Source organism: Elephas maximus, chromosome 2 (genome assembly GCF_024166365.1).
Source record: "Elephas maximus indicus isolate mEleMax1 chromosome 2, mEleMax1 primary haplotype, whole genome shotgun sequence".
In the NCBI taxonomy this organism is placed as follows: domain Eukaryota; kingdom Metazoa; phylum Chordata; class Mammalia; order Proboscidea; family Elephantidae; genus Elephas; species Elephas maximus.
This window is the reverse complement of record NC_064820.1, coordinates 160,116,624-160,138,640: the sequence shown is the minus strand read 5'-3', so window position 1 is coordinate 160,138,640 and position 22,017 is coordinate 160,116,624. Positions and strand designations below refer to the sequence as shown.

At 37.2% G+C, this 22,017-nt stretch overlaps 1 protein-coding gene across 1 annotated transcript in view; it reads left to right on the top strand.

Annotated features, from left to right (window-relative positions):
* The window catches only part of LARS1 (leucyl-tRNA synthetase 1), a 91,667-nt gene extending 71,854 nt beyond the window's left edge, over positions 1-19,813 (top strand). Inside the window, exons 24-32 of the mRNA XM_049873986.1 lie at positions 1,136-1,226; positions 2,306-2,446; positions 3,421-3,561; positions 3,805-3,915; positions 6,093-6,203; positions 10,822-10,926; positions 12,847-12,942; positions 14,476-14,608; positions 19,165-19,813. Coding sequence (XP_049729943.1) covers positions 1,136-1,226; positions 2,306-2,446; positions 3,421-3,561; positions 3,805-3,915; positions 6,093-6,203; positions 10,822-10,926; positions 12,847-12,942; positions 14,476-14,608; positions 19,165-19,370 — 1,135 coding nt within the window. The 3' untranslated portion in view covers positions 19,371-19,813. The remainder of the gene's footprint in view (positions 1-1,135; positions 1,227-2,305; positions 2,447-3,420; positions 3,562-3,804; positions 3,916-6,092; positions 6,204-10,821; positions 10,927-12,846; positions 12,943-14,475; positions 14,609-19,164) is intronic.
* Positions 19,814-22,017: the final 2,204 nt, after the last annotated feature.

Sequence of the window (22,017 nt, the reverse complement as noted above, 5' to 3'; positions counted from 1 at the left end):
TTAGTGGTAATTGCAAACCTGGCTTATGAACTTGCTTCTCTCTGTCTCCCCTGCCCATTTTCATAACCATTTTACCATGCTGTCTTGCATTAGGGCAGAATGGTTAGAGTAAAAAGAGATTAAAAGAAAATGAGAAATGTCTTTTTTTTCCACTCAAAAGACATTTATCAACCTCTTTGTGTTGGGAACCATCCTAAACACTGGCATTACAAAGATGAATAAGACCTGATCCTTCCATGTTGTCAAACAGGAGAGGGAAACATTTACATTTTAAGTGCAGTTGTAGGATAGAGAGACTGCAGTGGAGATGACGTGTGAGTTCTGGGTTCTGTCCATTGAAAGTGCCTAAAACAGTGACACCTCATTAGCAACGAAACATCTGGCATTTATATCTTGGTTTCTGAATACTGTTCTCAAATAAAATAAAAAAGTGCATGGAAAGAGTGTAGTGTTCATGTTGGTATTTATTTGAACTACAGTCTGTAGACTAGTGTGGGTGCAGTACACAGTACATGGAGGGCAGTGGTAGTAGATGAAACAGGTTGGGACCAGATTAGGCCAAATTATGAAGGGCCTGGGGTGGCGCAAGCCATTGAGAATTTTTTTTTTATATCCACCATCAAAATGCAATAAATAAAACTTGGCTACAACCTTAATTAAGCTTTTTTCATACTGCGTTTTGGGCTTCCTAATAAAGTTTCCATCAAGGAGTTTTCAAACATTGTTAACTGTGTGCCATAAATAGGAGCCTGAAGCAGTGTTGCAGCCCTGGTGGTGCTGTGGTTAAGAGCTACAGCTGCTAGCTGAAAGGTCGGCAGTTTGAATTCACTATCCGCTCCTTGGAAACCCTGTGGGGCCGTTCTACTCTGATAGCATTGCTGTGAGTTGTAACCAACTTGATATCAATGGATTTTTGGTTTGGTTAAGCAATGTCAGATGACATACTTAAGGGGGGGATAGGCAATAGGGAGGCTGTAATAGGCAGTTTTAAGGAGTACAAGATGATTTTATGGTTGAGCAATTTTAAATATTTCAGGCATTATTTTCATCTTGCTGTTTATTTGTACGTGCAACAGCTTTTTATTTCTAAATATAATTGCTTTTAAGCTCAATAACTTTTTTTCCTATTTAACAGTGAAATGAATGCAGGAATTATAAAAACTGATCAAAACTATGAAAAGATGATGTTTAAAGAAGCTTTGAAAACAGGGTTTTTTGAGTTTCAGGTAGGCTACTAATTCTTTTGGTAGCTGTAAAACATGTCTGTGTGAATATGATACATTTCCCCACATTTTTCTTTCTGCTATAACATAATTACTCGTTTGAAGGGAGGCTCTGGAAATCCTACCAAGAAATTTAAAAATTCCTTAGTAAATTGTGGTTTTAAGTAGTTTTCATTGGTACTTCTTCTGTTGTGTCCATTTAATATAAAGAAGTCTGCTCCTAGCTGAGCCATGGGGATTAGTAAGAGAATAAGTCTAAGAATCAGTCTTCAGGAAAACATTTTTGAATTGATAAATGTGAAGGTAAAATCTTAAGTTCTTTTGTAACTAATTGCAATTAGTTTGAAAGCAAACTGTTCTGAGATTTTCCACTAGGTGTCAGTATTTCTTCAAGTTTGGCATTTCAAGCATTAAAAATAAAGATGTAGGTTTACTCAATCAGTTTTGTAAAATAGCACATTGGGATTTATGTAACTTGGTTTTCAGAGATGTTGTTAAATAGGGATGAGTATGGAGCATGGTGATGTGTCATATTTGTAGCCTTTTTTGGTACTTAATATCTTCCTATACGCCACTCAAAGCATTAGCCCTTGTAGTTGTTAGTTGCCGTTGAGTTGATTCTGACTCATGGAGACCCCGTGTGTCTGAGTTTTCAAGGCTGTGACCTTTTGAAAGTAGATGGCCAAGTCTATCTTCCGAGGCACCTCTGGATGGATTTGAACCGCCAATCTTTCAAAGCGCTTAACCTTTTCAAGCTTAACCATTTCAGGGGCTTAGGCATTTGGTCACCCAAGGATTAGCCCTTAGTACACTGTTAAAATTGTTCAACATTTATGTCTCAGCTACAAAATACCTTTTTTCCTGAGAATAATTAATATAAAACTGCAATATCCTTTTGACAAAGATTGATATACATTTACCTGCAAGTTGTTAAAAATAAAGGAAAACCATTACAATAATTCATTATGGAATTTTAAAAGACTAAAAACTTAAAAATGCATTAAAGCAAAGATACTGAGTTTTTTCCTTTTATTTTAAAAAAGTACAGTGAGAGAACTAGTAAATAATTTCTATTTTTTTAGGCTGCTAAAGATAAATACCGGGAATTGGCCATAGAAGGGATGCACAGAGAACTTGTGTTCCGGTTTATTGAAGTTCAGACACTTCTTTTGGCTCCATTCTGTCCACATTTGTGTGAGCATATCTGGACACTCCTAGGAAAGGTATCTTAACATATTTAAGATATTGTGGGCAGTTCTGATTTTGGCTCATTAAATAAGTGTTGTGGTGATATTGTTATTTAAGGGAGAAAGGCTGAAAATGAGTATTTCAGGAATTAATACTGGATTCATCATCATAATTATTACAACAGATACATCATGTATGTGTCTTTATTTACAGATACACAATGCATACATTTTAAAAATGTGGTTTTCTGCCTGTTGTTTATCACCTAATTCCCATCTGTTAGGAAATGTTGGAATACATTTGAATATACTATACATACATAAGTAATATTGTTCTTTCAGCTGTTTGTTAAAAGGGTGAAAATATTGAGAAGGATATAGACAACTGTTATGAGCTGCTTATAAACAAAGACAGAAGTGTATATTTGCATAAATATTCTTGTTTTATATAAAACTCCTGGTGTATATAGGGTTGCATATTCAGAGATATTATATTAGCATTCTTACTGTGAAGATAAATTCAGTTATTTCTCCCAGGCTTGCAGATAGAGTGACTAGTTTAATAACTCCTTTCCAACCTTATTAGCCAGGCTCTTTTGTATTTTTCAGCGCATGAACAATGCAGAAATGTGTTCATGATGTATATACCAAATAACCATACTTTCAATACTGGATGTATTAATAGAATAAAAACTGAGAGTATGCATAATTTATATAATGACGATTAAATTTAGGCACATTAGCATTACATAATTTTCTTTGAAAGTGAGCATATGTGTGTGGGTATTAATATGCTTGTACAAATGGATGCTAATTAAGAATGTGGAGTCAGACTTCATAGCTTGAATTCTAGGGAACATTAGATCAGGGGCTGTAGAAGTGTGTTGATGTGTAGTTAGGTTTGAACTTGGAGCACACAGTTGCAAATGGTAGCCTTGGTATGAAGCTACAACAAGAATCATAAAATGATTGTGTTGTCTGATCTCAGCCACCTGTTTTTTTTTTTTAAGCCTGGCTCAATTATGAAGGCTTCATGGCCTGTGGCGGGTCCTGTGGATGAAGCCTTGATACGTTCCTCTCAGTATCTCATGGAAGTAGCACATGACGTTAGACTACGACTCAAAAACTATATAATGCCAGCTAGAGGGAAGGTAAAGACGTTTTACAAAAAAGAAAAGTCATTCCTTTAGTACTGGTCAAGTAGCATTTTAACAGTAATGAAAATTAAGGCTTTCGTGAAAGTGTGTAGTGCTGTCTTCACTGCCAGTACAGTTCTACAGTATATGCGTGTTTTAATGCTAAAGGAGTAGTGTTGTATGTAGGGGGAGGGTTTTTTTCTTTTTTGGTTTAAATTAAAGTGATCAAATATTTTCTCCTTTTGTCCTGCACTGTAGAAGACTGACAACCAGCTGCAACAGAGGCCTTCACATTGCACCATTTATGTGGCAAAAGACTATCCACCTTGGCAACGTACCACCCTGTCAGTTTTACGCAAACACTTTGAGGTGATGCTCTCAATAGAACTTTCCCCCTACAGCATTGTTGTCTCTTGCCTGTTTTGTTTTTGTTTTTAGCATGTTGGCAATGGATGGTAGAAGGAAGACCATTCTGTTTAATTACCTGTAGGCAAAAAGTGTTCTTTGTTACCCTTGGTCTCTCTTCAATGAGTGCCAAGTGAAAAGCTGCAGCTTTTTCACTGTTTCTAGAACTTTCTCATAACTATATACTGAATATAGTTGTATGTAATTAAAAGATATAGAGCTTTTCATATGCGTGGTTAAAATTATGAAGCAAAAGGACTGATTTTGCCTTTTGAATTTGTTGTGACTTGAACACTGGAATTCATGAAGTCTTAACCTTATGTTTCAAAAAAATTAAAGCTTGGCTCTTGAGTACATTAAAAGAAAAGTTCAGTTTGGTAATTACTTAAAGCAAAGAGCTCAGTGATGGTTATGGTTCTGTTAGGTAAACAGCTATTAAATAAGGTAGCTCTATTTAAAGGAAACTCAATATTTAATCTGAGTTTTAGGTTTTCCTAAAGAGAAAAATTCACCTGCCTTTTTTCTTTCACATTCAAAATATGGAAACAAAGTATATTATGGAATTTTGGCTTTTTTTTTCAGGTTATTAAAATAGTTATTGGCGGACACAAGCCATTAAGGTGCATTTAAAAAAGAGAAAGAGGGAGAGAAAATGGGGATAGTGGCCAAAGCATAAAGTGATGACATAGAGAAAAAAATCCTTTGCTTTGATTTTCCAGACTTTATTGAATTTTTGCCTCAATATTTTTTGTAGTTCTCAGGATTGATTAAGAAAAACTCATAAAATTGCTTTTACATTTGTAAAACTTGATGGAAAGAGAAGAACAAGTGTTTTTGTGTTCCTCGTGAATCTCTTTTTGTGGAGAACTACCTCCTCCTTTGATTGTGTGTAATAGAAATAGAAGGTAGCCACTAAAATTTGCTTGCAGATTTCAAATTATGGTAAGTAAAGGGGTAAGAGCTGCTTTGTTGGACAGAAGAATGAAATTGTGCCTCAGTGGCCTGCATACTCATGTCAGTATTTCAGGGAAGAACCAAATGTCTCAGGTGTTAAAAAAAAAATGCATCACTTCTGTTATTTTAGAGCTTATGTTCTTGTTTAGTATTCATTGACTAGATACCATATAGTTTCAAAACAAAATCATGTTTTGACATTATTTGGAATGATTAGCTTCTTTTCAAATTTTTGTTTTCATCCAGAGGAACTAAAAAAAAAGTTTATAACTAAGAGTATTTTCATGTTGAATGTGGCACCTTTTTGCTGATAGAAGGAAAAGGAGTGTTTTCTATCCTTTCCATTTTCTTTCATATGTTTTCAGAGCAACCCATTGACAAGTGGAATGTTTTTTCCATTTACTTTGGTAAAGATTGGAATTGAAAGTCAATGGATTATTTGAAATCTTAGTATGTATTACTTTTCATTTAGATTCATTCCCAACCCTTAGCTTTGATGGTATGTTTTTACAATAAAGGAGAAAATAAGTCACTCCAAACTCTGAAAACACAGCTTGCGTTATTTCTCACTCTATAGAAGGGGACTGTTGATGTTTGCAGGAATGAATTAAAACCCCAGCCAGCACATGTAGTAGGATATGCATATTAGTGATATGTGATATAGTCATTTTTGAGTAGCTAGAAATGATACTGTTAGTAACAGGTTGGTAACTAAGGATAATTTTCCATTTGTGCTAATAATTTATAAGAAAGTGTTCAAAAGCAGATATTATATAATTTTGTATGATAGCTGTATATTTTTTCATGTTAATATGATTAATGAAATGCTTTAGAAGTTAGAAAACAAGATCTTTGTAAGACCATTTGAATTTCTTACCAGGTAGGATCTAAAGTTACAATTCTGGAGGTGCCATTATTGTGAGGAAAGACTAAATATTCAGCACAGAACACCTGTTTTTCTCCTTTGCCCTAAAAAACATGTCCTTTGAATTTAGATGAAATAGAGTCTCCCTCTGTATTGTTCATTCAGCTTTCACCTCAGCCTGCTGCTTGAGGCTGCACGCTTTTCTGCTGTTCTCTGACAATGGTTAGAGGCCATCATTCTATGCCTGGCAGACATCCGATAGGCATATCTACTGACCTGCATTACCTTTAAAATATTTATTCCCTTCCTCCCCCATTTTTAGGCCAACGGTGGAAAATTGCCTGATAACAAAGTCATTGCTAGTGAACTAGCCAATTTGCCAGAATTGAAGAAATACATGAAGAAAGTGATGCCTTTTGTTGCCATGATTAAGGTAAGCTGTGGTCATGGTTTAGGTGTGATCACATGAGTAATGGTTAGATGGGACAATAGAATGAAGGGGAAAAGCTCTGGGCACAGCCTTCCTTCAAAAATCTGCTAAATTAGCACTTTTCAATCAGTGCTTGTGAGAAACGATCAGTCAGATTTTGGGTTTATCTGTGGCATTGCTGAGTATGTGAAAACAGGGATTGTGGAAGATAAATGGGTTTAGAATTGCTACACTAAATGATTTCCTTCATGTTCTACCTTCTTTTCAACTTGAGAAGAAGCATATTCTTTTGGCTTACATTAGAATGTTTGTATTCAATCCTGTTTTTGGAAACAAGATTTTACATTTGTATAGGTTTAACTTAATAGGTTAAGTGGTTGTTTATAGTGGTTAGACAGTGGCTCTTTTAACATTTTGGACCAGATAAATTCTTCATTGTAAGGGGTTGTCCTGAGTCTTGTAGAATGTTTAGTAGTTTCATTTAAATTCTCTGGCCCTCAGAAGTTTTCTTCATCTATAAGATGAGGATATTAACCTACTTTTTAGGAGTGCAGTGAGCAGTAAATTAAGTAATTCACTTAAAGTACTTAAATAGTGCCTATCAAGAAGTAGGCTCAGTACATTTCTTAAAAAATATAAAAATGTGTTTTCAAGCCTGCTAGGCACACGGTGGTTATTGTTTTACTTTAGGTTAATTCAGAGCCTTCCATGGCTGCAGATACCTGATGGAGACCAGAACTCTTAGCTTGTTCAGAATTGGAGTAGATCGATATTCTTAGGAATGTCTTTTAATCCTTTTAGACCGAAGTCAACTGTCTGAACCACAGGGCATATGAAGTTTCACAAATGATTAAGAATCCTGGGTTAACCTACACCAATCAAGTTATAATATGTTTGCTAGGGTGCTCATAGTTCGTTCATTCCCCACTCAGATGGTACTGTTGGTCAGAATGCTAGATCCATCGTCAATACGTGTATCTAGCAAAATATACCATTGGTGGTTGCAAAGGCAGTTAATTTTGTTAACATGGTTTAAGAGAATTCAGTGAAACTGATTTGAAAAGTAGTATTTTATATATACGTATGGATGTATGTATACACACACACACACACGTTAGTTGCCATCGAATCGATTCTGATTCATGATGACTTCACATGTGCAGAGTAGAATTGCTCCATCGGGTTTTCAAGGCTATGACCTTTTGGAAGCAGATCACCAGGCCTCTCTTCCGAGGTGCCTCTGGGTGCATTTGATCCGCCAACCTTTTGGCTAGTAGTGGAGAGCTTAACCACTTGCTCCACCCAAGGACTTCATATATATGTATTTAATATACACACACATAATATATAAGTATATATGTACATATTAGTCTGTATGCTGAGCAGATAATCTGAGAAGCTGTACTATATGAAGAAGAACAAGGCATCAGGATTGGGGAGGACTCATTAATAACCTGTGATATACAGGTGACACAACCTTGCTTGCTGAAAGTGAAGTGGATTTGAAGCACTTACTGAAGCACTTAAGACCTTCGATGAGACTGCAATAGTGGACTCAAACGTAACAACCATTATGAGGGTGGTGTAAGATTGGGCAGTGTTTTGTTCTGTTGTATATGAGGCTGATAGGAGTTGGAACCGACTTGACAACACCTAACAGCAACAACAATATATGTACATATATATTTAGATGAATAAGTTCAAGAGTTGGTGTCTTTAGGACCTCATTTAAATTAAAAGAACCAGTATCAGACTGATAGAATGGTAATTTTTAAAAAGGTAACATTTATGATTTGCACGTAAGTAAGTGAGCTTAAAAATTTTGAAAGTGATTAATAAAACTGGAAAGAGGAATGGCTTTCTAGCACTTTAGCACTTTTCCATGGGAAGACGAACAGAACTTGGATGATAAACAATGAATAATATCAAGTCATCTCCATGTAAGTGCCACATGTTCCAGGTGGTAAGCTACACCTGTACATATGAATTTAGATCTGTAAGACTACATTTTGAGCTACAAATATTATAGTCAAGAAAATTAAGAATGAAAAAATTGTTTTTTGTATGCTGTAAGATTATCCAAGTTCAACCATTTCAAGAGGTAACATGTGATCAGGAACCGTACTGAAGGAAGGCGTCCAAACTGCACTGAAGGCATTGGCGAAAAACAAGGCTCCAGGAATTGAGGGAACATCAATTGAGATGTTTCAACAAACAGATGCAGTGCTGGAAGTGCTCACTTGTCTATACCAAGAAATTTGGAAGGCAGCTACCTGGCCAACTGACTGAAAGAGATCCATATTTATGCCTATTCCAAAGAAAGGGGATCCAACTGAATGCAGAAATTATGAACAATATCATTAATGTCACACACGCAAGCAAAATATTGCTGAAGATCATTCAAAAGTGGCTGCAGCAGTATGTCAACAGGGAGCTGCCAGAAATTCGGGCCGGATTCAGAAGAGGATATGGAACCAGGAATATCATTGCTGATGTCAGATGGATCCTAGCTGAAACCAGAGAACACCAGAAGGATGTTTACCTGTGTTTTATTGACTATGCAAAGGCATTCGACTGTGTGGATCATAACAAATTATGGATAACATTGCAAAGAATGGGAATTCCAGAATACTTAATTATGCTCATGAGGAACCTTTACATAGATCAAGACGCAATTGTTTGGACAGAACAAGGGGATAATGTGTGGTTTAAAGTCAGGAAAGGTGCGCATCAAGGTTGCATCCTTTCACCATACCTATTCAGTCTGAATACTGAGCAAATAACCTGAGAAGCTGGACTATATGAAGAAGAATGGGGCATCAGAATTGGAGGAAGACTCATTAACAACCTGAGATATGCAGATGGCACAGTCTTGCTTGCTGAAAGTGAAGAGGACTTGAAGCACTTACTGATGAAGATCAGAGACCACAGCCTTCAGTATGGATTACACCTCAACATAAAGGAAACAAAAATCCTCACAACTGGACCAATAAGCAGCATTATGATAAATGAAGAAAAGATTGAAGTTGTCAAGGATTTCATTTTACTTGGATCCACAATCAACACCCATGGAAGCAGCAGTCAGGGAATCAATAGACTCATTGCATTGGGTAAATCTGGTGCAAGGGACCTCTTCAAAGTGTTGAAAAGCGAGGATGTCTGTCACCTTAAAGACTAAGGTGTGCCTGACCCAAGCCATGGTATTTTCAATCGCATCGTATGCATGTGAAAGCTGGACAATGAATAAGGAAGACCGAAGAAGAATTGACGCCTTTGAATTGTGGTGTTGGCGAAGAATGTTGAATATACCATGAACTGCCAAAAGAATGAACAAATCTGTCTTGGAAGAAGTACAACCAGAATGCTTCTTTAGAAGCAAGGATGGTGGGACTTGTCTCATGTACTTTGGACATGATCGGTCCCTGGGAAAGGACATCATGCTTGGTAAAGTACAGGGTTAGCGGAAAAGAGAAAGACCCTCCTTGTGATGGATTGACACTGTCATGGATTGAATTATGCCCCCCAGAAATCTGTACCAACTTAGTTAGGCCATGATTCCCAGTACCGTGGGGTTGTCCTCCACTTTGTGGTTATAGTTTTATGTTAAGAGGATTAGGGTGGGATTGTAACACCACCCTTACTCAGGTCACCTTCCTGATCCAATATGGAGGGAGTTTCCCTGGGATATGGCCTGTACCACCTTTTATCTCTCAAGAGATTACAGGAAAGCAAGCAGAGAGTTGGGGACCTCATACCACCAAGAAAGCAGCACCAGGAGCAGAGTGCATCCTTTGGACACGGGGTCCCTGCGCCTGAGAAGCTCCTCGACCAGGGGAAGATTGAGGACAAGGACCTTCCTCCAGAGCCAACAGAGAGAGAAAGCTGTCCCCTGGAGCTGACACCCTGAATTTGTGCTTGTAACCTACTAGACTGTGAGAAAATAAATTTCTCTTTGTTAAAGCCATCCACTTGTGGTATTTCTGTTACAGCAGCACTAAATGACTAAGATAGACACAGTGGCTGCAGCAATGGGCTCAACCATAACAATGATTGTTAGCATGGTGCAGGAACAGGCAGTGTTTCGTTCTGTTGTACATAGGGTTGCTGAGTCAGAACTGACTCGGTGGCACCTAACAACAATAGCAATATGACTTTTTATTTTTTCTGTTTTGGCAGAAATATCTCTTGGAGTTTTTTGTTTTGTTGTTATTCAGTATTTTCTGAGATAGCTTTAAAAAGGTGGTATGTCAAAATTTTAATTTTTAAAAATTGCCTAAGGAGATAGATATTTTCACACATTTTTTGATTCCTTATCAAAATGAATATTATCAGTCTAAATAAACTGATAGAAATGTATTTATTTTATAAATCTGAAAACCTGTGCCTTCCAGTCTTTCATTACTTTCTTCATCTTATACTTTATATGATAATTACCATGGTCTAGTAATTTAATTAACAAGCAAACATAGATGAGGGAAACCATGAGTCCAGGCCTTTCCTTAAACAGTTCAACTTTGGAGATTTTATCACTTGAGAAAATAATGATTGCTTTGAAGGAAATATATTCTTTTCTAAATATCCTTAATGTCATTTTGTTTTTCAAAACCATTTTGGCTGTTAGGAAAATCTGGAGAAGGTAGGACCTCGAGTACTGGATTTACAATTGGAATTTGACGAACAAGCAGTGCTTATGGAGAATATAGTCTACCTGACCAATTCTCTTGAGGTAAGGGGGTCAGGGGTTGTAACATTTAGTAAACTGTAATCAACCATAATGTAGTTCCTTTGTTTTATAATAAACTTTTTCTTCCATGTTTAGAACTGTTGCTAAATATATCAGTCAAATATATTTTTGGAAGGAAAGGGAATGGTGTGGATATAGAAGTTGCAGGAATAAAAAATGGTCTGTCATCTTATTTCATTTATTAACTATCCTATATATAAAAGACTAACTATATTATGCCTGGGTTTCCCCTCCAAATTATGCTTAAGAAAATGAGGAGATTCTGACCAGGGACACAGTACATGGCTCTGAATAGAATGGGAGAAAAATGTGGAACAAAACTCAAATTCCTGAAAAAGACCAGGCTTCCTGGACCAGTAGCGACTAGAGGAACCCTGAGACTATTGCCCTGGGATACCTTTTAAACTTGAAACCCAAACCACTCCTGGTGGTCACCTATCAGCCAAAAGATAGAGGGGCTCATAAAATAAATAGTATCACCTGTGAGCACTGTGTTCCTCTAAACAGTCATCTAAATGAGGCTTAGCATTTACCCTTGACCAAAAGTGAGAAGGTAAGGAGGGACAAGGAAGCTAGATTAATGGAAACAGAACAACCAGAATGGAGATAATGAGAATAGTGACACATTGTGAAAAATGTAACCAATGTCACTGAATAATATGTGTAGAAATTGTTAAATGAGCACCAAATTTGCCATGTAAATTTTCTCCAAAATCACAATAAAATATTGAAAAAAAAAAGAATCAACAGGGAAGGAATCTCAGCTTCTTAAATACAGATGTATTATAAAGCTAGAAAAAAAAAAGCTAGGGAATGGTTTTAAGAAAAGAAACAAAGAGAAACTTTATATTCATATACTTTGAAAATCTCTTGTATTGTTAGACACTCTGAATTTCTTTTTTTCCCTTTTAGGCTTCGGGTTCATAGAATTGGATTAATTATAATCTCTGGTTTTGATGTACTATCATTGGTTAATGCTTGCCCCTCACCTCCCCTTTTTTTTTCCTTTTTAACTAATAATTTAGTGAACATCCACGAATTTGCTACTCAGCTCAAAAACTACAACATTACTAGTAGCTTTCATATATCTGTGAGGTTCTGTCTATCCCTTCCTCCTGCATCAGTCATAGCTTCATATATAGATTCTAAAAATGCCGTCTTTCAAACAACTTAGGCAAAAGGAAAGATAAGTAGCTCTAGAAAACTGTGTTAGAGGGCTCAAAAAGTACCTCTAATGGCAATGAAGACACTAAAGTAAAAAAAAAAAAAATACAGGTTTAGAGTTTGAATAAAATTGTTTTATGAAATATGGGAGTGGAAGAAACATTTCACATTTTATGTAATATAATTTTAAATGATTTAATAATGAAATTAATAGATTAAAGATTATTAGAAGACAGTTTATAGGTATCTCTCAATGTTCGTGTAGGTCAAAAAACTCTTCTGGGAAAATGGTAACACACTTTATGTTTAGGGTCATCTTATATTCGGGCATATACAATAATACTGAATCAGATAAAGTTGACGTTGTACAAGTCAAGTAAGTGATTCTTTTATTTCCAAATGCTAAGTTTCTGAGCTCTTCTCTCATTTATTTAAGTTGAAATCTTTTAGGCCAATTTTCATTTTCTCTTATATGGTAGATAGATGCCAGGTTTCATTATAGAAAATGGTAAACACTACTGTATAACACAGTATAAATAACAATACTGTGAGGCATCTAAGATCAGTGTTAAGAAATAATTACAGATTTCGTTTAATGTTTATATGGAAAATAAAATTGCACAGACCATTTCATGTTAAATGGAGAACCTGGTTTTGGTCTTTGGTGAAATGAGGTGATGATTAATTTCAATCTTATTAAGTGATACTAATGACTTCTGTTTTTTCCCCTCTATTTAGCTAGAGCACATAGAAGTTAAGTTTGCCTCTGAAGCAGAAGATAAAGTCAGAGAAGACTGCTGTCCTGGGAAACCACTTAATGTTTTTAGAACAGAAGTAAGTTGAAAGAATCTTTCTGAATCATTGCATTTTTAGAGCTAGAAGAGACCTTAGAGATCATTACATCCAAACCCATCATTTCAAAGATGAAGGGAAATGAGGTCCAGAGAGCTGAAACGATTGGTTTGTCCCAGGCCACATAGTTTGTTAGAAATAGTGCTGGATTTGAGGCCTCCTTTTCCCTGGTTGGGGCAGCACCCACTTTTCCTTACTTCACTATTATGGATAGCATCAGGTGTTATTTTGGGATTTTAAAAATACGATTTTCAAAACCTGGTTTTTATTAAAGAAAAATACAGTGGAAATTGAAATGTAAAATTTTTTTAAACAATGGAAAGGAACATTCAAAGTTTAGGTGAGTCTTCGTTGGATTGTTATTCATTTTTTTTGGTTTCCGGTATAAATCAGATTGATGTGCCATGTTAAGTTATGCTGCAAGTGCTTTTTTTTTTTTTTCCAGGCCATTATTGATGAAGAGAAATAGGGTTTGAGTTAGAAATTGTATTTATTTACTCTCTAAGAACTCCTTTAGAATGGTAATATTTGGCCAAGTCCAGTGGTCTGCATTTGTGAGGGTTTATAAACTGTTCTCCTTGATAAAAGAGGACTTGGCTACATTCTGTTCCTTTTACCACATTTAAACGAAAACCCAGCTAACAGAAAAAGTCTACTTTGAATGAGATAATCTTGGAGACCACCTGAATTTATCATTTTGTAATGAATACTCTCATTACCTAATCAAATATTTATTAAGGTGTGCTTCTGTAAAGATTTACAGCCTTGGAAACCCTATGGAGCAGTTCTATTCTGCCCTATAGGGTCGCTGTGAGCCAGAATTGCCTCAACAGCAGTGGGGTTTTTTTTGGTTGTTTTTAAAAGTGCAGTTATTTGGGCCATGGAGATAGGTATATGAAATAGTGTTCTCTACACAAATAGGTTTATTTCAAGCCGCTTTCAAGTATTCTGTTAGGCTACTGTTAGTTACAAGACTCAGTTGCCTTTTTCTACTTAAATAACTAGCAAGGTCCTTGACTGGATAGCTTCTTTAAAGTGGGAGGCAGTATGGTATAGAACTGGGTTAAATCCTGGCCCTGACACTTATTGTATGACCTTGGCTGCTTGCTTTATCTTTCTTGTTCTCAGCTTTTCATCTGTGAAAAGAGGCCCAAAAGAACTACCTCCCAGGGTATAGAAATAATGTCTGTGAAGTACTTAGTACAATGTCTGGTACATAGGAGAAATTCAATAAATGATGGTGGTTATGAATGAGAAAATGTAATTGTTATTGTCTACCATCTCTACTGATACATAGTCATAGTCCTTTTTACCTAAGCATTTGGTTGTAAGCATGAGCTCGTAAATCTTTTTTTTCATACTTAAGTATCCCTTGGTCATGATTTTCAGATACCAGCATTAGAGCTAGCCCATTTGTCTTTCTGTGGGCATTAAAAACGTGACAAGATTCTCCCCTCCCTCGGCAGTGTTCCAGTTTGATTTCCTTTAACAATCACTTTCTCTTTATTTTCCTAGCCTGGTGTGTTGGTCTCCCTAGTGAATCCTCAGCCGTCCAATGGCCACTTCTCAACCAAAATTGAAATCAGGCAAGGAGATAACGGCGATTCCATAATCAGGCGTTTAATGAAAATGGACCGAGGAATCAAAGGTAAATGGTTTCCCTGAAACCCACATTTGGCAATACAGTAGCTTATGGATTTGATGAGTTCTAAGCAGAGGGGAGAAAGAAAAGTAACCAGCTTACTTAGGGACAGCTATGTAATGTTGTGGAAAGAGTATTGGGCACAGAATTGGGAAACCTGTATTCTCTTTGAGATCCTTTGACTAAGTAGCTTTGTGATTTTGCCATGTCACCAGGAATGCATTACTCAATCAGCAAGGTACTTGTGCTTACTTACTAATCTGTAGAGAACAGTTTCATCTGGGTTTCACCACATCTCTGAAACCCAGGTGAAATTGTGCTCTACAGAGTTAGTAAGTAAGCACAATTAAGCTGCGTATACCTCGCTTACTGTAAGCTGGTGCATACTGTGCTTACTGGTTAATCCACCCCTGCATGATGGTTTAAACTGATTTCTCTTTTAGAAAAATTGAAGACATTGGATTAGATATTTCTCTAAGGCTCCATCTAGCTCTTTTTTAGTGGCTTGGCTATCTAGCTTTAAAATTGCAATAAGCAACGTCTCTGTTTGCAGGTGTTCAGAATTAAGGGACACATACCCATAGTATTCCAGAACTAACCTGCCCAGCTGGGCCTGTTTTTGGGGAAGGACGAGAGACAAAGTAAAACTCACTGAGTGTCTGCCATGTATTAGCTATTTAATCCTTGTGCAACCCTATGACATAGAAGGTATCACTATCCCCCTTTTATAGATGAGGAGCCCTGGTGGCGCAGTGGTTAAGTGTTCAGCTGCTAACCAAAAGGTTGGCAGTTTCAATTCATCAGTGGCTCCTTGGAAGCCCTATGGGGCATTCTCCTCTCTTCTACAGGGTAACTATGAGTCAGAATCGAATTGACTTGACAGCAGTAGGGTTTTGTAGATGATGAAATGGAGTTCATTCAGCTAGTAAATCCTGTAGCTGGAATTTAAACTCAGATCTTTTTGACTCCAAAGCTTATATTCTTTCTTCTAAATAATGTGCCTCCAGGCAAAATACGTAAATAGCCTACATTTTTTATCATGATTAAGTCTAGATCTTATATGATTAGATTTATTGTACTCATTTGTGGCTTCTTTTTTCATAAACCAGCCGTGTTCTAAGCTAAGCAGAGTGTGAAGGGAGTTAGTATTTCTCTGTATTATTTTTTCCTCCAAATTATGAAGACAAATTAAATTTAAGATTCTCTATTTTGCGTTCAGGGAGCCCTGGTGGCGCAGTGGTTAAAGCACTTGGCTGCTAACTGAAAGATTGGCACTTTAAACCCACCGGCTGCTCCATGGGAGAAAGATGTGGCAGTCTGCTTCCGTAAAGATTACAGCCTTGGAAACCTTATGGGTCAGCTCTGCTCTATCCCATATGGTCGCTATGAGTCGAAACTGACTGGATGGCCCCCAACAGCAAGGAAGCTACAGCTAGTGAAGGGGTAGGGGAATGAGCTATTGAAGCCCGTAATCATAATCTAAGGAGAAACTGCTGAGTGTGATCAGAAAGGTGCAGATAAAATGTGCAGTACAGAGGAAGGCTATCAGGGATGAGTTTATGGAGAAGCAGTTGTTTGAATGGCACCTTGAAAATTATACCCATGATGATGAGGGGCAAGAGCATATTAAGAGGAGGAAAATACTCATTGCCTGTTTCATTGTATACAGAGCAATATTATCAGCAATATTCATGTTAGAGATTTTATAGTTTACAGACATTTATTATGTTTCCCTCAGTAAACCAGGTGTTACAGAATGATACTGCCTCCTGTAGAACTTATAGGTCACAAGTTGCGGAACTTGGAAATTTGGAAAAATGAACATATAGGAAACCATTTTATGGCCTGCCATTTGAGTGTTTTATACTGCATAATGGCTTTTGTCATGAGAAGATTTTGAACACCAATAAACTCTTAGTCTTGAAGCACAATATGGCGACTTTTAATAGCCCTGGTGGCACAGTGGTTACGCGCTCGACTGCTAATCGAAAGGTCAGTGGTTTGAACCCACCAGCCGCTCTGTGGGAGAAAGATATGGCAGGTGACTTTTAAAGAAAATAGATAGTTGTGTGGACTCACTGCCAAGGATTATTGTGAGGTGGTAGCACATGAGAGGATGCGTTTCAGTATTGAAAATTGTATTATATGATGTTAGGCCTGCCTTCCTTTCAGATGTAGTCAGATACTGCTCTGACTGCATTCTTCAGAATTGTACTGGAATGTATTTTCTATGTCTCGTCATTTGTCACTGAACCTCTGGCATAATTCTTATCTCCTTTGTCTTACTAGCGGTGAATAATATTATAAAGTGCTTTAAGTTTGGTGTTAGTAGTTACTGTGAATTTTAGAAAATAGAAATGTTAGGAGGGAGCTTGAGATTGTTATTCTCTAAGTATCTACAGAAGAGATCTAGCCTTGAGACTTATCCACAAGCCCTTGGGATTCTTTGATATCTAAGGGGGCTGAGTTTATTGAGCATCTGAGATGGGAGAAGAGTTAAATTCAATAACGTAGTCTGTCTGCTGTAATAGCCAGCAAGTCGTCCAATTAGTGCCAATTGTATTGAGAGTGATTACAATCGAGGTCCAGGAGGAACTGGACTAAAACCATCATTTCACTCCACAAAGGCCACTGAGCAACTATTTGATGATAATGACTTTAAATCAGTCTCAACCCATGCCACATATGAACTAATAACTTGGAGGCAAAAGGCGCCATTTCACATTATCAGTCCCTGGGGACTTTCAGTCTCTCTCATCTTTTCTCTAAGTGCCTTAAATCTTGTGTAGTTGCAAACTTAAATTTCAATATTTTCAATGATAAGAGAGGTCTGGGGTCAGAAAAGATAGTAAAATCACCAAGAAAGCTCCAAGAATTCATTGGCAGTAATGAACTACGTGATGAAACATCAAAGCAAATGTGTTTTGTCACTTATGAGTCTGAGTACCAAGGCTTCTTTGAAATAGTTTGATGCAGAATTGCTTGGAATGGTGAGAGGAGTCTGTTTCAGAGAGAGGAAGACAGAGGCAGACCTGCAGTAAAAGGCCTTGTGCATAAAACCTGCTGGTGGGACTTGTCACTGTTCCCATAACAAAATATTCAATACCACAGATGTACAAGTTGAATTGCAATAGCTGTTAAAGTGAATTGTATTCTTTGCCCAAAATAAGATTGTGGCTGTCATGAAGCCTATGTCTGCATCTTTCCCATTTTAGTTGTTAGGGTTTTTGCGTTATTTGGGAATAGATTGTATGGTCTTTGCAGAGACTCTACAGACACTCTCAGGCAAGGCTTGCCTTGGTGGTAGTTGCTGATAATTGCTCTCTAAGCCCCAAAATCCCTACTCTGAACTTGCGGCCCTTTGGTTTTTGTTTTCGAAAGAGAAGAGAATGCCTGGATAACTTGTACTCCTGGCATAGCCGCCTGCTGCATTAATGTCTCCTTTTATGTCTCATTCCTCCCACGCTAAGCTTTATGCTCTCAGGGCAACAGGAGGGAGTGTAGCTCACAGACCACCCAGCAATCTGCTTTAGAAAAGGGTGGAGGTAGCTCAGAATGTGTATCTTCTATTTCTGTGGACCAGGTGAAACATAACTAGCCATGCTACACTTAGATGTAAACGTAGAATCAACATTTGTAGTCATTTATGGTTTTTTCCCACCAGATAAAATAAAACCACCTGGTGTTAGGGAGTCTCAGAATTGCTGAAATAAATAAAATTTATTTTGGGCTCAGTTGTTGGCAAGATTGATGGATCATAAATTTGTTCAAGGGACAAGTGCTTTCTTTGCCAGGAGCCATCTTATCAGCTTACATAAGAGCAGATCAGGACAATCTGAAGCAGGGTAGGATTGGAGCTCATCCAGAAGCTCAGAATTCTCAAAGCTGAGCACTTTCCTCTACCCTTCCCCTTCTCTCCTTGTCTCTCATCAATTTGTTAATACCAACACTTTTCATCTTCTGTGCAAAACAAGAAACTTGTATGCTATTTCTTAGGTCAGGGATGTATTCTAAAAAACAAGACAAGAAAGAGAAATGTTTTACACTTTTTGATAACCTGAAAGATGATTACAGCATATAAAGCGATTTGAGAAAACATATCCTTCCTCTCTGTTGGCTCATATAGGGAAACCTGTGAGCGCTAAACTTGACGGGACTGCCTTGTTTTTCTGGGTGTTACAAGTTTTCCGTCTTTGGCAGGGTGCAGTCTTACCCCTTTTCTGTTGCTTACTAGTGGAAAATATTTGAGTTTTCTTCTCCAACAGGCTTCCGCCTTACACAGGTTCCAGCTTTCACAGGTTTTACTGTTATACCAGGAGATGTCGGTGTTTATACAGAATCTCTTACAATCTTTGATCTGGTTAAAGGCTGATAAGGGATGAAGATTTGTTAGATTTTAGCTTTGCTTCCTGTGATTGGATCCTATTTAATAATCTGATGGAAATGTTTCTGTTTAGATACAACAATCAATGTGTTTAAAATGGAAGTTATCAGATTCAGTCTTGGGTTTGGGTCACTGACTATAAGTGAATGCTCACATTGATAATGTCTTTTGCTGGCAGACCTTTCCAGAGTGAAACTGATGAGATTTGATGATCCACTGCTGGGACCTCGACGAATTCCTGTCTTGGGTAAAGAGTGTTCTGAGAAGACTCCCATTTCTGAGCACGCTGTTTTCCACGTGGACCTCATGAGTAAGAAAATTCATCTCACCGAAAATGGGCTACAGGCAGATATCGGCGACACAATTATCTATCTGGTTCATTAAACTCACGCAAATTGGAGGTTTGTCCTGGTTTCTGGGGATACCACTATGCTGATTGTGCCTGCAGACTGGCTATGAGAACCTTAGGCTGGACCTAAATAGATTTCATTTCTAACCACCAAATTCTGTATGTAACCATAATTATATCAAGTCATCTTTGATTCTTGGACTTAATAAAAATTTTTCCCCTTCTCCAGGCCTCTAAGAGAAGTGATTTGTTTCGTAGTTTATGTATGTTAATAAATTATTGGTATTTCCCAAGAACTTCTGGTCTTCCAGATTCATACAAAAGTGTCAGTATGCTTCTTTTCTAAGAGGTCACTATGAGTCAGAATCAAGTTGACAGCAGTGGGTGACTTTATACTATTTATGAAGGCTAAGGAGTAGCTAGCTAACAGGTTTTTACATTACATCTATTTATGAAGTTAGCGCTAAGCTCAGAATCACAGGCAAAGATAACTTAATTCTCCTTTAAAAAAATTAGACACCCAGTTTTTTTTTTTTTTAAGAAAGTCACTCATGATGATTTAAAAGAACAAGTGTGAATATTTTGACTGTAAACACTAAGTATTTTGTATAATGAACAAATAGGTCCTGTATTTTATGAGAATTCTTTTAGCTTTAATACATTCAAAGTTTTTTTTTCCAAGGCTGCTATCAATAGCTTATAAACAGTTTATTTCATCTACCCTAAATTTAAGTGTTTTAAGAGAGAGGTTTTTTTTTTCCCCCAGATCCGCATTTGCCAAATTTGTCTTGAGTCCAATTGTGTTTAAAGATCAGTGCTGACTGTATTGCAAATGTATTCTTTTATTCTTGCTGTAATATCTTTTGATGTTGTCTGTGCCATCTGTCTTCACATGAGGAAAAAATGTAAGACTTTGACAGAGGAGAAAAACGTTTCCATTTCTTGATAGGTTCAATATTGAGGAAAGACTAATTCTGATAACCTGAAGGAATCTCCATTCTAACCTTGAGGTCATGTAAACAGATTTTATTGAGTTTCCTTATTTTGCTCTCTATAATTTGAGATTACTGGGACTAGCTGAATGCTTTATTATAGATTAAGTGAAGCAAATCATAGAGTGTTAGAACTGAAAGGTATCTTGTTGTTATTAGGTGCCATCGAGTCGGTTCCGACTCATAGTGACCCTATGCACAACAGAATGAAACACTGCCCAGTCCTGCACCATCCTTACAATTGTTGTTATGCTTGAGCTCATTGTTGCAGCCACTGTGTCAGTCCACCTCATTGAGGGTCTTCCTCTTTTCTGCTGACCCTGTACTCTGCCAAGCATGCTGTCCTCCAGGGACTGATCCCTTCTGACAGTGTGTCCAAAGTACGTAAGATGCAGTCTCGCCATCCTTGCCTCTAAGGAGCATTCTGGCCGCACTTCTTCCAAGACAGATTTGTTCATTCTTTTGGCAGTCCATGGTATATTCAATATTCTTTGCAAACACCACAATTCAAAGGCATCAACTCTTCCTTGGTCTTCCTTATTCATTGTCCAGCTTTCACATGCATATGCTGCGATTGAAAATACCATGACTTGGGTCAGGCACACCTTAGTCTTCAAGGTGACATCTTTGCTCTTCAACACTTTGAAGAAGTCCTTTGTAGCAGATTTAGCCAATGCAATGTGTCTTTTGATTTCTTGACTCCTGCTTCCGTGGGTGTTGATTGTGGATCCAAGTAAAATGAAATCCTTGACAACTTCAATCTTTTATCTGTTTATCATCATGTTGCTATGGGTCTAGTTGTGAAGATTTTTGTTTGCTTTATGTTGAAGTGTAATCCATACTGAAGGCTGTGGTCTTTGATCTTCATTAGTAAGTGCTTCAAGTCCTTTTCACTTTCAGCAAGCAAGGTTGTGTCACTGCATATTGCAGGTTTTTAATGAGTCTTCCTCCAATCCTGATGCTCCGTTCCTCTTTATATAGCCCAGTTTCTGGGATTATTTGCTCAGCATACAGATTGAGTAGGTATGATGAAAGAATACAACCCCGACGCACACCTTTCCTGACTTTAAACCATGCAGTATGTGCTTGTTCTGTCCAAACAACTGCCTCTTGATCTATGTGCACTTTCCTCATGAGCACAATTAAGTGTTCTGGAATTCCCATTCTTCATAATGTTATCCATAATTTGTTATGATCCACACAGTCGAATGCCTTTGCATAGTCAATAAAACACAGGTAAACATCCTTCTGATATACTCTGCTTTCAGCCAGGATCCATCTGACATCAGCAATGATATTCCTGGTTCCATATCCTCTTCTGAATCCGGCCTGAATTTCTGGCAGTTTCCTGTTGATATACTGCTGCAGCCACCTTTGAACGATCTTCAGGAAAATTTTGCTTGCATGGGATATTAATGATATCATTCAATAATTTCCACTTTGGTTGGATCACCTTGGGAATAGGGATAAATATGGGTCTCTTATTAGTGATATTTAATTTTATAGCTTACAAAACTCTCCATTTTAAAGATACCTTTCATCACTTCCAGAGCTTCCCTTTGTAAAGATAGCCTTTTTTTTAATCACTTCTAGAACTTTTTATTGTAAAGATATATGTAAGTATATATATACTAGTATATATATATCTCAATATATATCTCATGATAAATGGGGAAAATATTGAAGTTGT